Source organism: Heloderma suspectum, chromosome 11, assembly GCF_057233095.1.
Source record: "Heloderma suspectum isolate Gila_16-S chromosome 11, 16-S_ref, whole genome shotgun sequence".
NCBI lineage: Eukaryota > Metazoa > Chordata > Lepidosauria > Squamata > Helodermatidae > Heloderma > Heloderma suspectum.
In genome coordinates this window covers 26,233,728-26,253,003 of record NC_139468.1, presented here as the reverse complement: position 1 = coordinate 26,253,003, position 19,276 = coordinate 26,233,728, and the positions used below count along the sequence as shown (strand labels likewise).

Below are 19,276 nucleotides of genomic sequence, written 5' to 3'. Positions count from 1 at the left end.
ATTCCAATGGTGGGCTGGGCCAGTGACAAAAGGGGAGGGCCAAAAGCAAAAGGGGAGGGCCAAAATTACAGAACGACAAGCATAGTTTAGCGTAAAGCTGTTATTGCCAGTAACTAAGCTTTGTGAGAGGCATTTCAGCCTTTTAGAATGGGCGGTGGAGGCGGGGGAGATGGAGCAAAAGCCAGGAAATCAGCAAGCTGGTAGAAAGGGGATGGGGCCAGAGGAAGGGGGCATGACCATCTGGGGAACCTTGGAGGACTGGATTGGGACCCCAAGAAGGCCAAATTTGACCTGTGGGCCTGACGTGCTTCCCCTGCAAACTAGGATTGCACACAAGGGTCTGATCCTGGTTACCCTTACCCAGTGGAGGCTGGTGGCTCTGATGTCAGTGGGGTGATGAATCCACTCCAGGTTTCAGTCAGAGCCAGTCAGAACTCTAAAGGAGCTCTCCAAGGTGAAAAGGAAAGCACTTTGGAGAGCTCCTGTAGAGTTCTGACTGAAACCCAGAGTGGATTCACCGCTCCACTGAGATCGGAGCCACGAGCCCCCAGTACACTTACCCTGCCCAGGCACTGGTTCAGAACATCCACTGCATCTCCTGGATTAGACGAAAAGGAGAGGTAGAGCTGGGAGCCATCCGCATATTGGTGAAATGATAACGGTGGGGGTATTTTTCCCCCACCCTGAGACGTGATCAAAAATATACAGGCAAACCTTCGTGTTACTTTTAGGCGTTTGTATTGTGTTGATTTTGGACTGGTTTTCTCTGGTTCAGTTTCTGCAAATAGCTGGAGCTCACACAGAGGAGCCAAACGTGGTTGGGACATTCACTCTGTAGCCGTCAAGCACGTATCTTAGCAGGAAAAAGATCCCTTATTGATACAGCCATGTGTTTATAAGCAGCAGCACTTAGAAGACAGGAATCGTATATGAATATTCCTACACTCACAGAGTTTCCAGATTCAGAAACCAGGAATTTCCCCTCGGCAACTTCCTACTACAGCCAAATACCAGAACTCGGATTTGCTAGGGAAGCTTCACTAGATGGCTTTTCCTTGGTGATTTATTGAACCTCATGTGATTTATTGGCCTCATGCTGCACAGAGGGGATTTAAAATAGGGATTCACAAGCTGTGATCTGGCACTTATTTCCCAGCATCATTGTGAACCTGAATATTATTTGCATCATATGAATTTGAACCTGATTTGCTACAGTTCGGAAGGACTCAGGAAGAGGCATCTTTATACAACTCGGATTTCAGTTAATGTGATCGGAAATAGTTTCTGGATAGTATTAAAAAATCCTTATTGTTAGTGGGGTGTTGTTTTAAACAATGATATTTGACACCACATGGTTGTGTACAATTTTAGAGATTTCAAGACAGAGGTTCCTTTCGCAGTTTTTGGGAAGGCTGCATGTATTAGTCTATTGCACAAACGTTGCAATAATCATTGACAAATGAAAACAAAGCAGTCATCCTAAATGTATTTTTTTCATATACTGTATTTATTACATTTATATCCTGCCTTTCCTCCAAGGTGCTCAAAGCGGTATACACAAGTCCCTCCACCCCCCCATTTTATGCATGCAACAACCTTGTGAGGTAGTTTAGTCTCTGAGAGAGTGATTCACCCATGTTCACCCAGTGTGCTTCATGGTTCAATGGGGCTTTAAACCTGGGTCTTCCAAGACCATTTATTTGCTTGTTTGTTTATAAGATTCGTAAGCTACCTTTTAGGGGAGGGGTGGGCAACTTGTGGACCTACAGCTGTTTTGGCCTACAGCTCCCATCAGCTCTCACCATTAACTGTGCTGGCTAAGGCTGATGGGAGTTGTAGGCCAAAACCTCTGGAGGGCCACAAGTTTCCCACCCCTGCTTTAGGCTAAACCCATCCAAGGCAGCATACAGCAAGATTTCAAACCACAAAACACCCCCCAAATATGATTAAAGAAATAAGAATAACAGATGAAAAATAATACTTAAAACCAGATAGCACCATATACACAATGGTGCCCAATAAAGTCCTTAACTCAGTGATAAGCCACAGTAACAGGAAGTCATTAGGGCCCACTTGAAGGCCTGTACTGATGGGGCCTGGCAAACAACAATGGGAAGAGAGTTCCATAAATAAGGGGCCACTACCAAGAAGACCCTATCTCTCCTCCCACCACCCTAATTGCTCTTACAGGTGGGCACACCCATAGGCCCTCCAATGCTGATCTCAAAGTGTGGGCAATTCAGTATGGGCCAAGCAGGGGTGGGCAACACATGGCCCATGAGCCACATGCGGCTGTCACAGCCACTTCCCGGAGCTGAGGCAGAAGTCTCAGTGAAACCTTTTATTGCAGTAATTCTGGTAATTAGCTGTCAGCCTTTACAGTCCTAATAAAGATGCACAGCTAACAGATTACAACGTAGTTTCTTCACAAGAATCTGTTCATGAGCATCCCTGGGTTCAGCACACCGAATAAGTCTAAACAAGTCATGGTTTCAGTGACAGCGGGAAGCTTTCCAGGGTACAAATACGTAGTTTCCAGCAAAGTCTATTGCTCTGGTTTAAATACAGGGGAGTGACTGCTGTGGAAGATAGGCCATGACAACGTCCTGTGTCTCAACCCCTCCCAGCTCATAAGGCACTGGAAGGCCTGGTAGAACTGAGTTCCCAGGCACCTGGCTTGGCTTCCCATGGCTGGGCCTGACTCAACAGCCCCCCCCCTCTGACTCAGAATCAGTGTCATGGGCTGTAGCTCCCCCTGGACTGGGGCACGGTCTCACATGCCCCCCCCATGGCTGTTTTTGTGCCTTCACTGCATTCCACTGCCATCTCAGCTGTTGAATTTGCCCCAGCAGAAATCATGGCCGTTTTGCAGGCACGTTAGAGGCACGGGGAGCATACTCCTCGCTTGCAAGCAGGATCGCATTCCAGGAAGTGCCATTGTGCTTGCAAGCGAGGCGCGTGCTCCCTGCCCACTTCATTTGCCTACAGAGTCACCGTGATCTTTGCCACCGCTACAGCAGCAAATTCAGTGGTGGCAGGAACACCTCCTGATGGTCTGGGGAGCAATGCAGCCCCCCCCCCCCAACCTCCAGAAGTTCCCCAGCCATGGTTTAGGGCTTTAAAAGTCAGTACCAGTACTTTAAACTGGGCCCAGAAACATAGCGGCAACCAGTGCGGCTGACACAGTGTCATCTGATTACCAGTACTGAAGCGGCAACATTTTGTACCACTTGAAACCATCTTTAAGGACAGCTGCACACAGAGCATGTGTAGTCCTCGTCCGCCGTTCTAACCACTACACTAACCCTCACCGTGTAGCCTGTTTTGCTTTGTCGTCTGTAAATCTTGCCAGAGTTTTCTAGTTACTTGACCACAGATTTGAGTTCTGAGATCAGTACTTAATATTTCTGAAGAAATGGTTTCTCATTGTTTTGCAGCATCTTGTGGGAATTTACTGTTCTGTGCAATATTGCAGTTGTTCCTTTAATGTATTTTATAATCCTGAGGCTTGTTAATGGCTGAAGGCCAAGATAAATAAGCTCAAACTGAAGTGAACTGTATACTTCCCCGGTCCGCAACTCATTTTTTAACTGGCTCTGCCCGTGATTCACTTCCGCAGGAGTCAAGCCAGGCAAAAGGGCTGTTTAGCACATGCACATCTCTAGTGAGATCAGCAGACAGAACTGCTCACTGAATTTTGCCTGCGTCATGGCTCTCCCTAGAAAACACACATTTTCAACCTCGAGTGGGAGCATCTTGGGTCAGTTTGGAGCAAAGGAACATAGGAAGCAGCCTTGTATCAGGTCAGCTTATTGTCTATTTAGCCTGGTATTTTCTGCCCCGGGGTGCAAGAGCTCAGGCCCGGGGGCCAAATCTGGCCAACCTGGGGGGTGGAGTTCCCCTGATGGCCATACCCCCTTCCCCTTTCCTGCAACCACCAATCATTTGGCGGTTCAAGCATAGCTATGTCGTCATAACCTGGTATAAGGAATTTAGTAGCAATCCAGCTGATGTAACTGGAAGACAGGAGTTCCCCATTGGGCCTGAAGAAAACCTTTTAATAGCCACATAATTTCTTATGGTATCTTCCAAAGGGAGTCCTGCCAGCTTTCTGTTTGTGTTTTGTGATAAGGGACTAGCAAAGGAAACCATTCTCCACTGCCAAGTGATGTGCATAGGCTGTGCATTCACTGATTCCATTTGGGGGATAGCCAGTGTGGTGTGGTGGTTAGAGTGTTGGACTGGAACACTCTAACCCGGGTTGTCTTTTCTTTTAATGTTTTTGAAATGTTATTAATTTTGATTTCTTGTTACATAATGTTACAAAAACTTTGTTCAGTATCTGACATTTCCATTTCTAGCTGGTATTTAAATATTAATTAATCAATTTTATACTCCATAATTTCTTGCTCACAGATCTTAATTCCTAGGTCACCACTGACACATCAAGTTTCAATTCCTGTTGAGAGGAGTCATGTTTCCTTAGATCTACGCTCTCCAGAACACTATATATGCAGACAGAGGCATATGCCCATGTTCTACCGATTTTGCAAATTCCATAAATTTCATCCATACCCCTTCAAACTTACCTATTTTTAATTTCCCCCAGGCTATCCTTAACTTTTGTGTAAAGGGAGACCCGGGTTCTAGTCCCTACTCAGCCACGAAGCTCACTGGGTGACTTTGATCCAGTCATTGACTCGCACCATAACCTGCCACTAGGGATGTACAGATTTTGTAAAATCTAGTCTGTCTGTGTTTCGCAAATTGTCAAATACCTTTCGTTCTGTCGTCTGCTCATTGGTGGAAATTCAGAATTTCCCAAATTCGTGCAAATTCGCACTTGCGAAAATGCACAGATCCCCCCCGCCCCCCCTCACAAATCCCCCCTGCACATTTTTATGCTTTATCCTATGGGGAAAATGCACATTTTCGGCTGGCGTTTTTTTATGTTATGTATTTTTCTATGATTACATTTGTGTAACATTCCAGAAAGTAAAAAAACTGGTGCGCAAGTTCATGGAATCCGTGCGACTCAGGAAAAGCTGGTCCACTGCAGAATCCTTGGGTCAGATTCACAGAAATCTGAACTCATTTGATTCCATTGTGGATTTCCCCGACATCCTTACCTACCACACAGAATTGTTGTGACGATAAAATGGAGAGGAGGAGGATCTTACACGCTGCCTTGGGCTCCTTGGGGGAAAGAAAGGCAGGATAGAAATGTAAAAAATAAATAGAACTAAATAAATGCTAGACGGCTGACAGGAACATCTCGTAAAGATCATATAACACAAGTTTTTAAGGAATTGCTCTGGCTGCCAATATGCCTCTGGTCAGAATTCAAGGTTCTGGTGATGACATTTAAAACCCTAAGTGCCTTGGGATCTCGATATTTGAGGGAGCGCTTCTCCCTATATATGCCTGCCCGAGGACTGAGATCTGTTGGAGGGGCCCTCCTCTGCTTCCCACCAGTGTGAGACATACACTACAGTGGGACATGGGAGACGGCCTTCTCTGCTGTGGCACCCCAGTTGTGGAATGCCTTCTCCTTGGAGGCCCAATTGGTGCAGATATTGGTTTCATTTCAGCACCAAGTAAAAAAGTGGCTTTTTACCAAAGCCTTTGAGAGCTAAATGCATTCCCTAAAGTAGCACACCATTTTAATTGTTGTATTGTTTTAGGTTGGCATTAGCTTGTTTAATGGTTTAATATGTTTTTAGCTGTTTAAATTATTTATTGTTTGATACTGTTTAAATTGATTTTATCTGTATGCCACCCTGAGATCTTAATGATATAGGGTGGGATGCAAATGTTTTAAATACATACATACATCCTGTTATCCTGAAACGTCTCTTTCTGCGGTTGTTCTTGCAGCAGATAAAAAGATGATGCCTTCAGCGTCCACGACGGGAAACCAGCAGATCTATTCCCAAGGAAGTCCTTTCCAGCCAGGACATTCCGGGAAATCTTTCAGGTACCGTACGTCATGGCAGAATGGATCGCTGCAAAGAAAAGACAATTGCGTTATTAAGAGTCACCGATAATGCCGGCCCATGTTCCTTAACAGCATCATGACTTAATTTTCCCTGTTGGAAACAACTGCGGTAGCTGCAGTCCAGAACTCACTTTGCCCTGAAATAGACTAAGGTTGCTTTCAGATCAATTACTGATAGAGTTTTAAAAACATACTTGGGTTTTAAAAAACACCAAACTCCTGATATTTGGACCCTCTACCTATATGGCCTCACCAGATTCTTCAGACCATAATCCTCCAGGGCCAGATTGCATACAGTAGTCATACCAGCAGTAGGGGTCTGCCACAGGTTTGAAGCAGATTTGTATAGTGCTTTCAAGTGTTCAAAGAGCTTCACGCACATTATCCAGTTGTAATTCTTACAAGAACCCTGTAAGATAAGCCAGTATTATTGTCCCCATGTTGCATATGGGGAGACTGAGACTCAGAGAGAGTAGCTTGTCTAAGGTCACCTAGTGTGTTTACAGCAGAGGCAAGATTGAAGCGAGGACCTCCTGATTCATTGCTCCATCCCATAGCCTCTACGCTACACCAGGTCTCAGATTTACACATCAGATCAAGTGATAGATGCTGAGAAATGTTCATGGAAGCCTGAATGTCATTGCTGTCTTTCCACATGGCATTGTTTTCAGTGGGATGCACTCTTGAATGTTTGGATTCATGTTTTCCACATCCTGGAACCACTTGGGGTTTATTCATGCCATATAGAAGAGTGAATAAAGTTAGATCAGAATGCAAAAGTGTACATTTAAACTGGATATGCTGAGGAAAGAATGCAGAAAGGGAAATGTGATATGTGATCCACCCAGACAACCATTGGTTATTGGGCAGATTAGAAATTGATATCATATCATATATAAATAAAAAGAAGAGAAAATAAAATGGGCTGCAGAGTTAAGAACCCAAGAAAGAGGAGCGAGATGGGAAAGGAAGCAAACCAGAAAGTAGGCTATCATAATACTGAAGACAAGATACAGGGAGCACACCGTTTTAGGTATGGCTGCAATGTTTAACTGATTAATCAGCTAGATTGATTGATTGATTGATTGATTGAAAACATCTTGATTGACTGAAAATATGCCCAGGTTTAATTGGACAGTGGTTTTATTATATAATTTAAAAAATGCAAGTTGTTATAAAAATGGCAAAAGGCAGGCATCATCTTAAGAAGAGGCATGCCTTGTCTCTTGCGCAGGATTGAACGTCTCTTCTTTGATGGTACTTGCTACTACATGCATGTGCACCATCGCCTAAAAACAAAACTATTCCGTTTCTCATGTGTAAATTTATCCAAACGGAACTGATGATTCATCAGCTAAAATTCATGCAATCAATCACCTAAGGGTGCAGTCCTATCAGACCTGCCCTTGATACTCATAAGCTCCCGAGCTCACAGGTGTACGAGTATCCAGTGCAAAGTGGGAGACGCCACAGAGGTGCTCCTTGCCTCCACCATGCCTCCTGCTCTGCATTTTAGCTAGACGGGCATTTTCTAGCTGAGACAATGGGGATGGGGAGGGAAGGAGGCTGGAGAGGCCTGGGGATATGGTGTAAGTTGTCCCCTCCCCGCCCACTGGCATGCCCCCTTTCCCTCCTCTCTGAGGTTGCTGTTGCGAGCTCGGAGAGGCAGCCAGAGTGACTCTCCACGCTGGCTGCAAGGGGGAGAGGGCAGGGAGCTCAGACTGCTGTGTCCAAGGTTGGAGCACTGTCTCTGACCTCAGATCCAGGAATCAGGACTCTCCTATGGCCACCCAGACTCTGTTTAGGGGCCTTAGGATTGCTCTCTAAGATATCTTTAATTTAACCAAATTCACCTGTCATGGTAGATATGCAGATGCCCTTTATAAATGGGGCAAAACAACATCATCAAATTGTGATTGTGGGGCTGAAAAACAAACTATCCAACATATAGTGACAGAGTGTCAAAACCGAGCCTACAATGGAGACTTTGCTGATTTCCCGGCTGTGACAACTGAAGTAAAAAAACTATATCTGTAACCTAGACATACGTTTGTAATATTCCTGCCTATATTTTATATTTCATATTTATTATGCTCTATGTTTTTATTGTAATGAAATGTAAATGTGCCATACGATAGATAAATAAATAATAAATAAATTGGGCTGCAACCCTAAGAATAGAACTAAGTAACATAGACTAAGCAATTAAAAGAAAGAGGGAGAGAGAACACCATTCATAACGGTTAGTTGTATAATAGAGGAATTTGAAATGAGAAACCAGCTATGTTTTTGTAGAAATGTAGTGCATGCTGTGTTTTGTTTTGCGTATTGAGCTGCATATAAGTGATAGTGTAGTTGTTGGGAAGGAAGTGTTTTTCTTGGGAGAGACAGCTCCCTGGGTGTTGACTGCCTGAGTGAGAAACCAATCGGCTAGGAACCCTTGAGGATATTGCCAGGATTAAAAAGTGCTTCAAGGAGATCCACTGTGTGAAGTTGGAGTTCAATTACAGCGCAGCTGATTTTCCATTGCTGTTCCAAGGTTTGGCATCTTGAGAGCCGTGCGCAAATTTCTGTTCTATTCTGTTGGGTGTCTTCTGCAGCATAAAAGAGAGATGAGTAAAGTTCATCAGTATGCATTTGCTTTTGTACACTATATAATCTTAGAGTTCTAAAAAATAGCTGTCCACCCTTAGTGGAAGCGGGTCATCCTGTGTCTTTCATAAATATCAAAGAAGCAAGCATTCCTGTGTAGGAGCCACAAAAATAGGGCTTCTGAGTATGTGTGTGATTCCCCTGCTTTGCTGTAAGTCTGTAACTAAGCCTAAGAATGGGTAAGTGAAACAACCACCTTTTATTTTACATAAGAAGAGCCCTGCTGGATCAGACCGAGGGTCCATCTAGTCCAGCATTCTGTTCACACAGTGGCCAACCAGCTGCCCACAGAAGCAGGACATGAGTGCAACAGCACCCTCCTGCCCTTGTTCCCCAGCAACTGGTATACATAGGTATACTGCCTCTGAGACTGGAGGTAGCACATAGCCATCAGGACTAGTAGCCATTGACAACATCTCTAAGGGGTTTACATGCCCAAGTATTAAAGATCACTATTAAAATAGTCAGTTAATACACAATTACAGGTACCTCAAAAATAAATAGCCAGCAATTTCAAAACAACAATAGAAAACCATCAAACAGAGCAGCATCAATTACAATTTTTGCTACTGTTAAACCACTGTGAGTGGGAAATCCTTGCTCATCCACCACAGATTATCCAGAGTTCTACCAGTAGATCCTAATCTACCTTTGGCTCATCCCTGGTCTGCACTGACTGCCCGTTGTTTTCCAGAGTTACAGACAGGATTCTTTCCCAGCCCTACCTGGAAGTGCTGGGGATTGAACCCAGGACCTTTTGCATGCAAAGCATTTGCCTCTACCACCAACCTATGGCCAGCCTACAGAGGTTGTATTGAGAAGCACTTAGAACACTTGGCCTGTGTTAAAGGAAATGCAAAGTGTTGCCATTACTGAAGAGAGTGAAGTAAGAATGGAGAATTCATTAATTTAGGAGCAGGGAGGGATACATCCTTTAAGCCTGGGTTGGGCAGGGGGTAGATGTCCAGATGTTTTGGACTTCAGCTCCCAGCGTTCCTGACCATTGGCCATGCTGGCAGAGACTTCTGGGAGTTGAAGCCCAAAACATCTGGACATCTACCTTCTGCCCACCTGCTTCAGTCTGCATAGCACTTATTTTTGCAGGAATAAGCGTAGCAAGTCTTTATGAATAGCATCCTTTTGAAATCAAGTGGGGGTGGGGGGACACAAACATGACACATAGCAAATATATTAATCACATCTAGCCTTCGGTTATATCTGGACCAGTCTATGTAAAATGAAGGAATGGGGGTTTCATGGATCTGATTGAGAAGAATGTAGTCCAGTGTGTGTTCAAACAGTCCAAGGACACCTTGGAGTTTGAAAACACTTGCAAAGTTTCCATCTCATCCTTATTCAAGTGCTGTCGAGATCTGGGTCCCTTGCTTGGTTTTCTCTGGCTTTGTCAGTGCAGCACTTTCCCAAATTTGGCTGTCAAGGTACATGAGTGTTTATCAGAAAATAATTACAGTGTCCTGCGAGCCCAAACTACCTGCTTGCAGAAGAGGATGGCCGTTGTATCTCACTGATTTCTTTCCCTCACTTTGCCCTCTTCCAACCAGCCTCCAGTGCAGGAGAATTCTTTCTGTAACTGCTCCATCAAACAAGATTAGATCATTCAGGAATACAGCAGAAAGTATCTGTCATCAGAGGAAATAGCCTGTTGTGTTTCTGCATGAGTCTTTCCTCTGGGCTTACTTCTTCCACCCATGTTCAGTTTAGCCAAAACACAGTGGGGGGAGGGGTCTCTGAGAGCAGGGAATCTTTACTGTTACACACTCTAAAACAGCAGTGGGCTGGATCCAGCCTGCCAGCCCCAGCCTCCGCTGACCCACCAAGACCCCTCCCTTGAAGCCCCGCCCCTCAGGAAAGGCAAGAGGCATGGGATGTTGGCATCTGGCACATCTTAGAATCATAGAATAGTAGGGTTGGATGTGGCCTACAAGGCCATTGAGTCCAACCCCCTGCTCAGTGCAGGAATCCAAGTCAGAGCATCCCTTGATGTGGTGCTTCCCGAAGGCTTCCCTTCCCTTTACCTGTGGGAAAGGTGAGGGGCAAAGCAAGCCTGCTCCATCAGGAGCCGCTGTCTCAAGGTATCCGGAGCACTTTGAGGAGGCTCCTGATAGAGCAGTTCCCAGTTTGCTTCTGCTCAGCTGTTTCCTGAGCAGCAGGGACAGGGGAAGAGAGTGTGGGGGGGAGTTTTAAACCTCACCTCCACATGATCTCCTCCACCTCCTGCTCAGGAAAGAACTGAGAAGCTGCAAACTGGGAACTTTGCATGTGACTGAACAAACGCGTGAGTGTGTCAGTGAACAGCGGCGTAGTGGTACATTTTTGAAGTGTGGGCGCTCATCGTAAAAGTCCCCAGAGCCACACCCCCAAAGAGAGTCCAAAAATCCAGGCATCTGCGTTGATCCATAACAATAAATCGGTTCCAGCAGTTTTCATCTCCATCCGGAGCGGGGTCTTTTGTACAGCTCATGGGTCTTAATGGCTCATTTGAGAGCAAGCCCCACCCCAAAACATTTTACATTACAACAGGGAATATATTGTTGCTGGCAACATTTGTTTCTCTCTCTCCAGCTACTGTGAGGATTGCAGCTAAGCTCAGATGCAACAGGGAAGTCTGAGTGGGGTGGCAGATGACTTCAGCATCCCTGCTAACAAAACAAAAGGCCCCGCCATGCCTCCCTGTGACCCCTGGCTCCACTACTCCACTGTGGATGAGAGAGGAGGTGGTTCTGCCTACTTTTTAATTTGGCCCAGCCTCCAGAACTTAGCCAGGTGGGAATGAGGCTCTCTGGCTGAAAAAGGTTCCCCACCTCTGCTCTAAAAGTATCAGCATACACCACTGAGCATCCTTGTACCTACATGATTATAGCTATGTATATCGTCTTGTTCTCTCCCAATTCCTTTTATATATCTGAACATCTCTAGCAAAGCCATTTAATATTTTTAATCAGTATTTTTAAATGGGTCTTTTTCTGTGTAATTATATGGCTTTTACAGTGGATTTGTTTCTGATGTTTCTCACGGTGCCCTGGGATTATAAATGTGTCAGGATTGGGCCCAGACTCCCTGTAGAGACCATGGAAGCAGAGTCAGAGTCAGAAGATGAAATGGGTGAGGGGGCAAGGGAGGAAATTCCTCAAGGAGACAAAGACAGGGACGGATCGTCTCAAGGGCAAGCTCATCAGTTAGAGCAGGGCCCAGATACCACTTCTCCTTCTGTGGGAACCCAGCAACTTACTGAAGGGGAGGAGGTGAGTGCAACAGATGCATGGCTCAGACGTAGAGCCAAGAGGGTGGAGCAAATGAAGGAATTTAGTGGTCTACCAGGTTGGTCTACCTGGTAGGGGTGGTGATGGCCAACAGGAACCTCTGGCGTGGGCTGGTCCATGAAGTCACGAAGAGTCGGAAGCAACTGACCGAATAAACAACAACACCAGGTTGTCCCACCACTTGGGGTCTCTAGGGGAAGATCCTCCCTGAGGTTGGGACTGAGAAAGCCTTTTTGGTTCGGTGCTGTAGATTAACATTAGAATTGCAAAAGCTTTCTATCCTACTATAGTGACTTGCTAAGGAGATCGTAAGCTTTATTAACCGCCCAGAGAGCTTTGGCTATCGGGCGGTATAGAAATGAAATAAATAAGCAAGCAAGCTACTTAGGCTTGTGTCCTCTTGGTCAGGGAATTTAGCTTCAGATGTCAGAAGCTGGTCAAGACTGTAATCTGAATTGCCGATAGACTGATTGTTTCACATCATAAAGCCTGTTTACTTGGAAATCGAGTTCTTCGTTTGATGACCTATGCACCGGGAGGGTTTGCGACTTGACAAAAGGTTAGAAATAAATAACTAATAAGTCAATTTCCATTCTTCCTCTCTGAAGCTCATCTGTGGTCCACGTACCTGGAGTCAACGACATTCAGTCCTCTTCATCAACGGGCCAGAATCTGACGCAGATCTCTCGCCAACTAAACCAGAGCCAAGTTGCCTGGACAGGAAGTCGCCCTCCATTTCCAGGGCAGGTATGAAAGTGAATGAAGGGAGCCCACTTTATATCTTCTTGTTGGAAGAGAAAGGATAAGTCATATTTGGTATAAATCAATTGCAGGGTTGTTAGGAAGTGGTGGAGATTGCAAAGACAGAAAAAGAAAATGAGGATATTTAGTTATTGAATTATTTATTTTCTACTCTGTCTGTCAACCAAAATATGGCACTCAAGGTGGCTTACAGAACCAATTAGGATGGATTAAAAGAATACATTAAAATATAATTATTATATTTTAATTTATTATATAAAATACAATAAAAACATAACAATTCCAGAAAAAAGTATTATTGAAAGCAGCACCCAACCCACCAGACCCACTTACAGGCTGAAGGCCTTCTTGAATAAAGCAGTCTTTGCCTGGCAATGGAAGGACAGCCGAGAGGGAGAGGACCTAGCCTCCCTTGAGAGGGAACTCCACAGCTTAGGAGTGGCCACCGAAAAGTCCCTCTCTTGGGTCACTACCAAAATGCCTCTGAAGGCAGGAGACTCAAAAGAAGCACCTCTCCAGAAGATCTTGGAAACCAGGCAGGCTTGTATGGGAGAAGGCAATCTTTCAGGTAGCCTCGTCCCAAGATGTACAGGACTTTATAGGTTATAACCACCACTTTTTCCTGGAAACAGATCGGTAGCCAGTAAAGCTGTTATAACAAGGGAATTGTGTGCTCCCTGTAACCAGCCCCAGTCAGCAGTCTGGCCACAGCATTCTGGACTAGTTGAAGTTTCTGAACAGTTTTCAAAGGCAGCCCCTTGTAGAATGCATTACAGTAGTCCAAACGGGATGTAACTAAGGCATTGTTATTGAATACAAGAATAACAACACCACAGCAGTGGTGACAGTGGCAAGGAGAAGAGACCCCACTCTTGCCCAATGGCTCCACAGAACCAGAGCCTGTAGAGTAACCTACCAGGAGGAGAGAACAAATGGGTCGTGGCAGAGAAGAGTTACACACACTCCCTTGCAGTGTGATGGGTTTCTTGAACTGAAATGACCATGAACCCACAGCATAACGTGGGAAATGATTTGCCTAATTAGCTCCACAAGGTTGCTTGTTTTGCAACTGGGTTTTATTGCTGAGGGTAGAGTTCTGTTGCACCACTTCATTCCTGTGTCAAAACTGCAGGAAAATAATACATCTTTATGTTGCTTGTTGTTGATTTTTCACTCCCCATTCAGCAAATTCCTTCCCAATCTGGCAAGGCTCAGTCTTCGCCCTTTGCGATTGGAACCAGCCATACGTATCCCGCTGACCCAGCATCCTACAGCCCCCTGTCCAGCCCTGCCACATCTTCTCCAAGTGGGAATGCCTATTCCAGCCTAGCTAACAGAACACCGGGGTTTGGTAAGTATGAAACTTGGCTGCGTTGCATGAGCACACTGAAGTACTAGAGTAAATGTAGCTTAAACATATTATGATATGGATCCGTCAGGGTTGGTGATCCTGGAGGCTGGCAGGCCAATCAGCAGGCTAGCAAATCAGCAGGCCAGCCAATCATTGTCTAAGCGGTCAAGCTGGTCAGCAGGGATGGGCCATCTGAGAACAGCTTGGTCTGTACTGATGCAAAATCGCTTCAGCACCTTGGATAGCTCCTTTAGAGTTCTGTCTGGTTCTGACTGAAACCCAGGATGAATGCACAGCCCCACCGAAATCGGAGCCACCATCCTCCACTGCTCTGAGTCCTTTAATCTGGCAATCTGTTGTTGTCTGCACTTGGAGGAAACACTATTGGGAGGAGCAGGGGGCTTGAATGGATGTCTTTTCAAGTCAGCACACTTGAAAAGCAATATCACAGGCTCAGCAAATCCAGCTGATAATTCAGGACAGGCAATGAATCAACTTCAGAAGTTTGAGTATAAGTGCCAGGAACAAAAGGTGAGCAGAGATCATGTAAATACCAAAGTGTACAGTAAGCAAAACGGGTTTTGTTTGTTTTAAAGTCAGACAATGAAGAGCTCAAGTCTCAGTCAAGACGTTATCTGGGAGGAAGAGTCTTTTACTTTGACTTTACCGGACTTTGGATCTGGTTCTTAATTCAGTAATTATGAATTAATTCTGGATCCTTCTCAGGACGATCAGCCATAATGCACTCCTAAGCTTTGTCCATGTGCAAAGTCAGAACTTCCGAGGACATGTAGAGAGGCTCTCCCAGTGGCTGTCTCTCAGTGGCTTTGGAATTCTCTTCCCCTGCACGGGAGACTCACCAAAGACTAAGCCTGTTTATCTTCCAGAAGTGATGGAAGTTATTCTTATTCAGGCTGGCTGTTCTATCCAGGTATAGGGTGGGTTGAGCAAGATTGGTATGTAACTGAGGGGTGGGGGGTTACCAGCTGGTGGGACTGGACAGGCAAATTGTGCTTCCCATGGGGTTCCAGGTGCATGTTGGTGAGGGTAAACAGGTGCTCTATTTAATTAGGCTGTTGTTATTATTATTATCATCAGCAGTATTATCATCATTATTGTTACTATTATTATTATTACTATCAAAATCCAGAAGCATGTTTAGGTTCTGCACAAAGATAAAGACGTTAATACAGTTAAGACTAGAGCCCAGTTCACACATCACAATAACCCACCATTTTTTAACATTGTGGGTTATTGTGAACAATGCAGAATACTTTTGCATGCTGCCTGATCCCTTCCACTACAAACAGGGGCAGCGAAACAAACCGCAGCTAAAATGCACCTTCTGTCCATGGTTTGTTTGGCATGATGTGCAAACCAGGAACTCTGACATGTCTCTCCCCTGGCGAGCCGGAGTCATAACCCAACAAGAAACCATGTTGGCTTTGGAGGCAGGCCCAATTCAGCTTCGGCTGATTCGGGGGGGTGGGGGGGCAACCCGACTCAGCCCCGAACTCGAAGTGGGATTCAGATGCCGAACTGTGCTTGGGGTCCCCCCCAACGCCCCCGCACAACCCCCCAGCTCCTTACCTTGCTGCCGCTGCCTTCTCGCCAACGCCAGCTCCTGAGACCTGGACATGTGCTGACTCTTATTTCAGGGAGTCGCCATTTTTAAAATGGTAACCTCCTGGAAGTCGCCATTTTAAAAATGGCAACTCCCTGCAATAAGAGTCGGCGGGCGTCCAGGCCTCAGGAGCTGGTGGCAGCAGTGGAGAAGGCGATGATGGCGGCAGAGGAGGAGAAGGTGGAGGTGGCAGCGGAGGAGGTGGGCAGCTCAGGGAAGGACCTGGAAGGGCTGATGCGGCTGGGCCAGGGTGCCGAAGCTCCGGAGTGCACTGAGCACTTCGGAGAACCCCCGACCCGCTCCGGGTCGCTCTGTGCCCCCTCTGTTTCACCTTGGAAGGGGCTCAAAGGGACCCGAAGCAGCCCGCTTCGACTCAGGGTTTGGCCCTTGGGCTGAAGCGGCGCACAGCCCTAGTTATGACTCTGGCTTGTCAAGGGAGAGACAAGCCAGAGTTCCTGATTCGCACACGACTACAAATAAACCACGGACAGAAGGTGGGCGGTTTGTTTAGCCCAGATGTAGGCAACCTTTGGAAATTTGAGAAACTGTCCTGGGCACCATCACAAAACGGGTGCCCTGCAGATGCAAGCATCACCCTGCAGCCATCCACCATCTTTATTTCCTAAGAATTCCTCTGAGCATGTGTCCCAGAGGCATTCATGGGAAGTGAAGGTGGGAGCAGCTGGAGGCCCTCACTTTGCACTGAAGAGATCCCAGCTGCCAGTAAGAAACATCGTTATTTAAAAAGAAAAAATGTGGAGGGGTAGAGCATCTCAGTGGGTGCCAAGAAAGGTGTTCAAGGGTGCACTGATGCTCACGGGAGCCACTTTGCCTGCCTTCGTCTAGCTACTCCCACTCATAGTGGGAGTGATTGGGCAGCATGCACTAGCACGCTGCCTCGTTCACAATAACCCACAGTTTTTGAAAATTGAGTTATTGTGACACATGAACACTGCCTAGGTTTGCCACTACTTAGACCTGCATTTTAACAAACAAACAAAATCCATAGGGTTGCATCCCTGCCTTCCTTTCAAGCTAACAGGAGTACCATTTATGAATTGGATTTATCCGTATTATAGCATTTCTAGCCTACCCGTCCTACTTTCTCAAGATGCTTATGACTTTTAAATTTAACTAACCCATAAAAACCAGTAAAACGTAATATTCTTAGTAGGAGCAAGACTGTGACCACTAGACAGTCTGGGGGGCCATAGGAAAATTTGGATTCCTGGCGCGGAGAGAGCCATGCTGGCTGCTTCCAGGGTCGCAAAGGCAGCATCGGGGAGAGGGTAACGGGGGCGTGCCGGTGGGAGGGGAGGGGACTGGGGAAGTCAGGATGCGGCATATCCCCAGGCCTTCCCAGCCTCCTTCCCTCCCACTCTGATGCCCCCCAGCTACACTGGGGAAAATGCCCATCTAACCAAAATGTAGAGCGGGAGGAGCGTGGAGGTGAAGATCGCCTCCTTCCTCTCCTCCCACTCTGCAAAGGGCGCCCGTAAGTCTCCAAGTTTGGAAGGTTACAGGCATCGCCATAGGATTGCACCCTAAGATATTTTAAACACACACACACCTCATTGGTTGATACAGTAATAGAGAACAAGCTTCTGACCATCCATAATACCTGCATACGTTTATTTTTCAAAACATGCTCACATTCCTAAGTGACCGCAGAGCTGGACTTCAGTGCATCTCTTCTGGAAAGCAGTTCGAGGGCGACGAAGCCACCACAGAAAAGATCCTTTTTCACTTTCTGGCTCGATAGAATGAGAGCAGAACCACTCCTGATATCGGCAAGCAACATGTGCATGCCTGTGCATAACTTTATAAAGAAGAAGGTGCCATTGGAGGGCCATGGCGTGAATATCAAGCACCGAGGAATGAGCCCCCAGTAGGCAGGAATGAATATTTTGCTTGGCTAAAAAAGAAAGACAAAGATATGTTTTTGTTTTGTTTTTTTAAACACCGTCCTTATAATTTTATCTTTTTTTCAGCTGAGAGCAGCCAAAGCAGTGGACAGTTTCAAGGGAGGCCATCGGAGGTATGGTCCCAGTGGCAAAGCCAGCACCATAACCAGCAGAACAGTGAACAGCACCCTCACCAGCAAACAAGCCAGACAGAAGTATTCCAGGTGAGTACAGCCAAAAGCACCGTTGCTACAGCAGCTCGTGCTGCAACAAAACCACAGCAATTCCCCGTCTTTAAGGGACAAGAAGAGAACAAGGGTTGTTTGTTCCTTTTCAGCACTGAACTACTGTTCTAGTTGCGGAAGTCGGAGGGATTAGCGAGTTGAATGGGGCCGTAGCTCAGTGGTAGAGCATCTTCTTTGCGTGCAGAGGGTCCCAGGTTTGATTCCCAGCATGTCCAGTTACGGCTGGAAAACTCCTGCCTGAAACCCCGGAGAGCCGCTGCCAGTCAGTGTTGACAATACCGGGCTAGTTGAACCGGGTCTGACTCAGTCCAAGGCAGCTTCTGATATTCCTAGACTTTGGCGGGGGGCGGGGGGGGTAACACTGGAGAGAAGCCAGCTGTCATTGCTCTAGTGTACTGTTATATTTATATAGTAGTGGAAACAAGACCTGGACATTACTTTGGTCACATCCATGGTAAATTATGGCATTGTATGGGGGGCTGCCTTCGGAGTTTGTACAGAAGGTTCAGCTGGTTTAGAATAAGATGGTCAGGCTAGTAACGGGAAATTGTCATAATCAACATGTTCTACTCTTGTTGAAGGATCTGCCCTGGCTATTTCCAGGTGCAGTTTTACATGCCAGCTTTGAGTAGTGCCGAGCCAAAAGTCCAACAAAGATTAATGTTTGGCTAGGAATAGGGTTAGGTAAGTGCGGGGGGCGGCGGAATGGCAGCTGCCAAATAGCAGCCTCCAGGACAAGCACCCCTGGTGCTGAGATTAGCAGCTTTGGCTATTGGGTGGTATAGAAACGTAATTAATTAGTCAATTAAATCATACAAATACACTTGGCAGTGTAGAAAACTGCCAGAAACGAGCTGTTCTTTGCCACTAGTTAATGCAAAACAAGGCAGGTTGTTCTGGCTCAGGCTCAGCTAAAATGGTCATCTATCCCTGTTCTGTGGGATCCAACAGAAGGGACTGGCAATTACAACACTGATGATTAGGAGAGGGGCCATAGCTCAGTGACAGAGCACCTGCTTTGCCTAACAAAGGTCCCAGGTTCAATCCCCAGCAGCTCCAGGTAGGGCTGGAAAAACTCCTGCCTGCAACCCTGGAGAGCTTCTGCTGCCACTCGGTGTCAACAGTACTGGGCTAGATGGACCAGTGGGCCGATTCAGTATCAGGCAGCTGCCCGTGTTCCTATGATTTTGCTGATTTGGGCATGTTTCTCCATTTTCAGGATGCCAAGAGGGGTATATGCAGAGAGCAGAGCAAAAACAATCCAAAATGCAACGAATAAATAAAATGTTTTGTCAAAAGATCTTGTCAAGCTGGCTTCAAGATGCTGTTTTAAATTTCCCTCAGTGCCCCAGAAATGGGGCTACTTCGGGTGCTCCAAAGCATTATGGGGAATTTTAAAATGGCAGGTCATAGCTGCCTGGCACTGCGGGACAGGGTATGTGACAGGACTGGTGGTCCC

At 46.2% G+C, this 19,276-nt stretch overlaps 1 protein-coding gene across 2 annotated transcripts in view; it reads left to right on the top strand.

The window, feature by feature from the left end:
- ARNT2 (aryl hydrocarbon receptor nuclear translocator 2) overlaps window positions 1–19,276 on the top strand; it is a 175,678-nt gene that overhangs the window by 155,138 nt on the left and 1,264 nt on the right. For both annotated transcript variants that reach the window (XM_084816437.1, XM_084816436.1), the window contains exons 15-18: window positions 5,878–5,977; window positions 12,540–12,678; window positions 13,879–14,044; window positions 17,660–17,796. In XM_084816437.1, coding sequence (XP_084672563.1) covers window positions 5,878–5,977; window positions 12,540–12,678; window positions 13,879–14,044; window positions 17,660–17,796 — 542 coding nt within the window. The remainder of the gene's footprint in view (window positions 1–5,877; window positions 5,978–12,539; window positions 12,679–13,878; window positions 14,045–17,659; window positions 17,797–19,276) is intronic.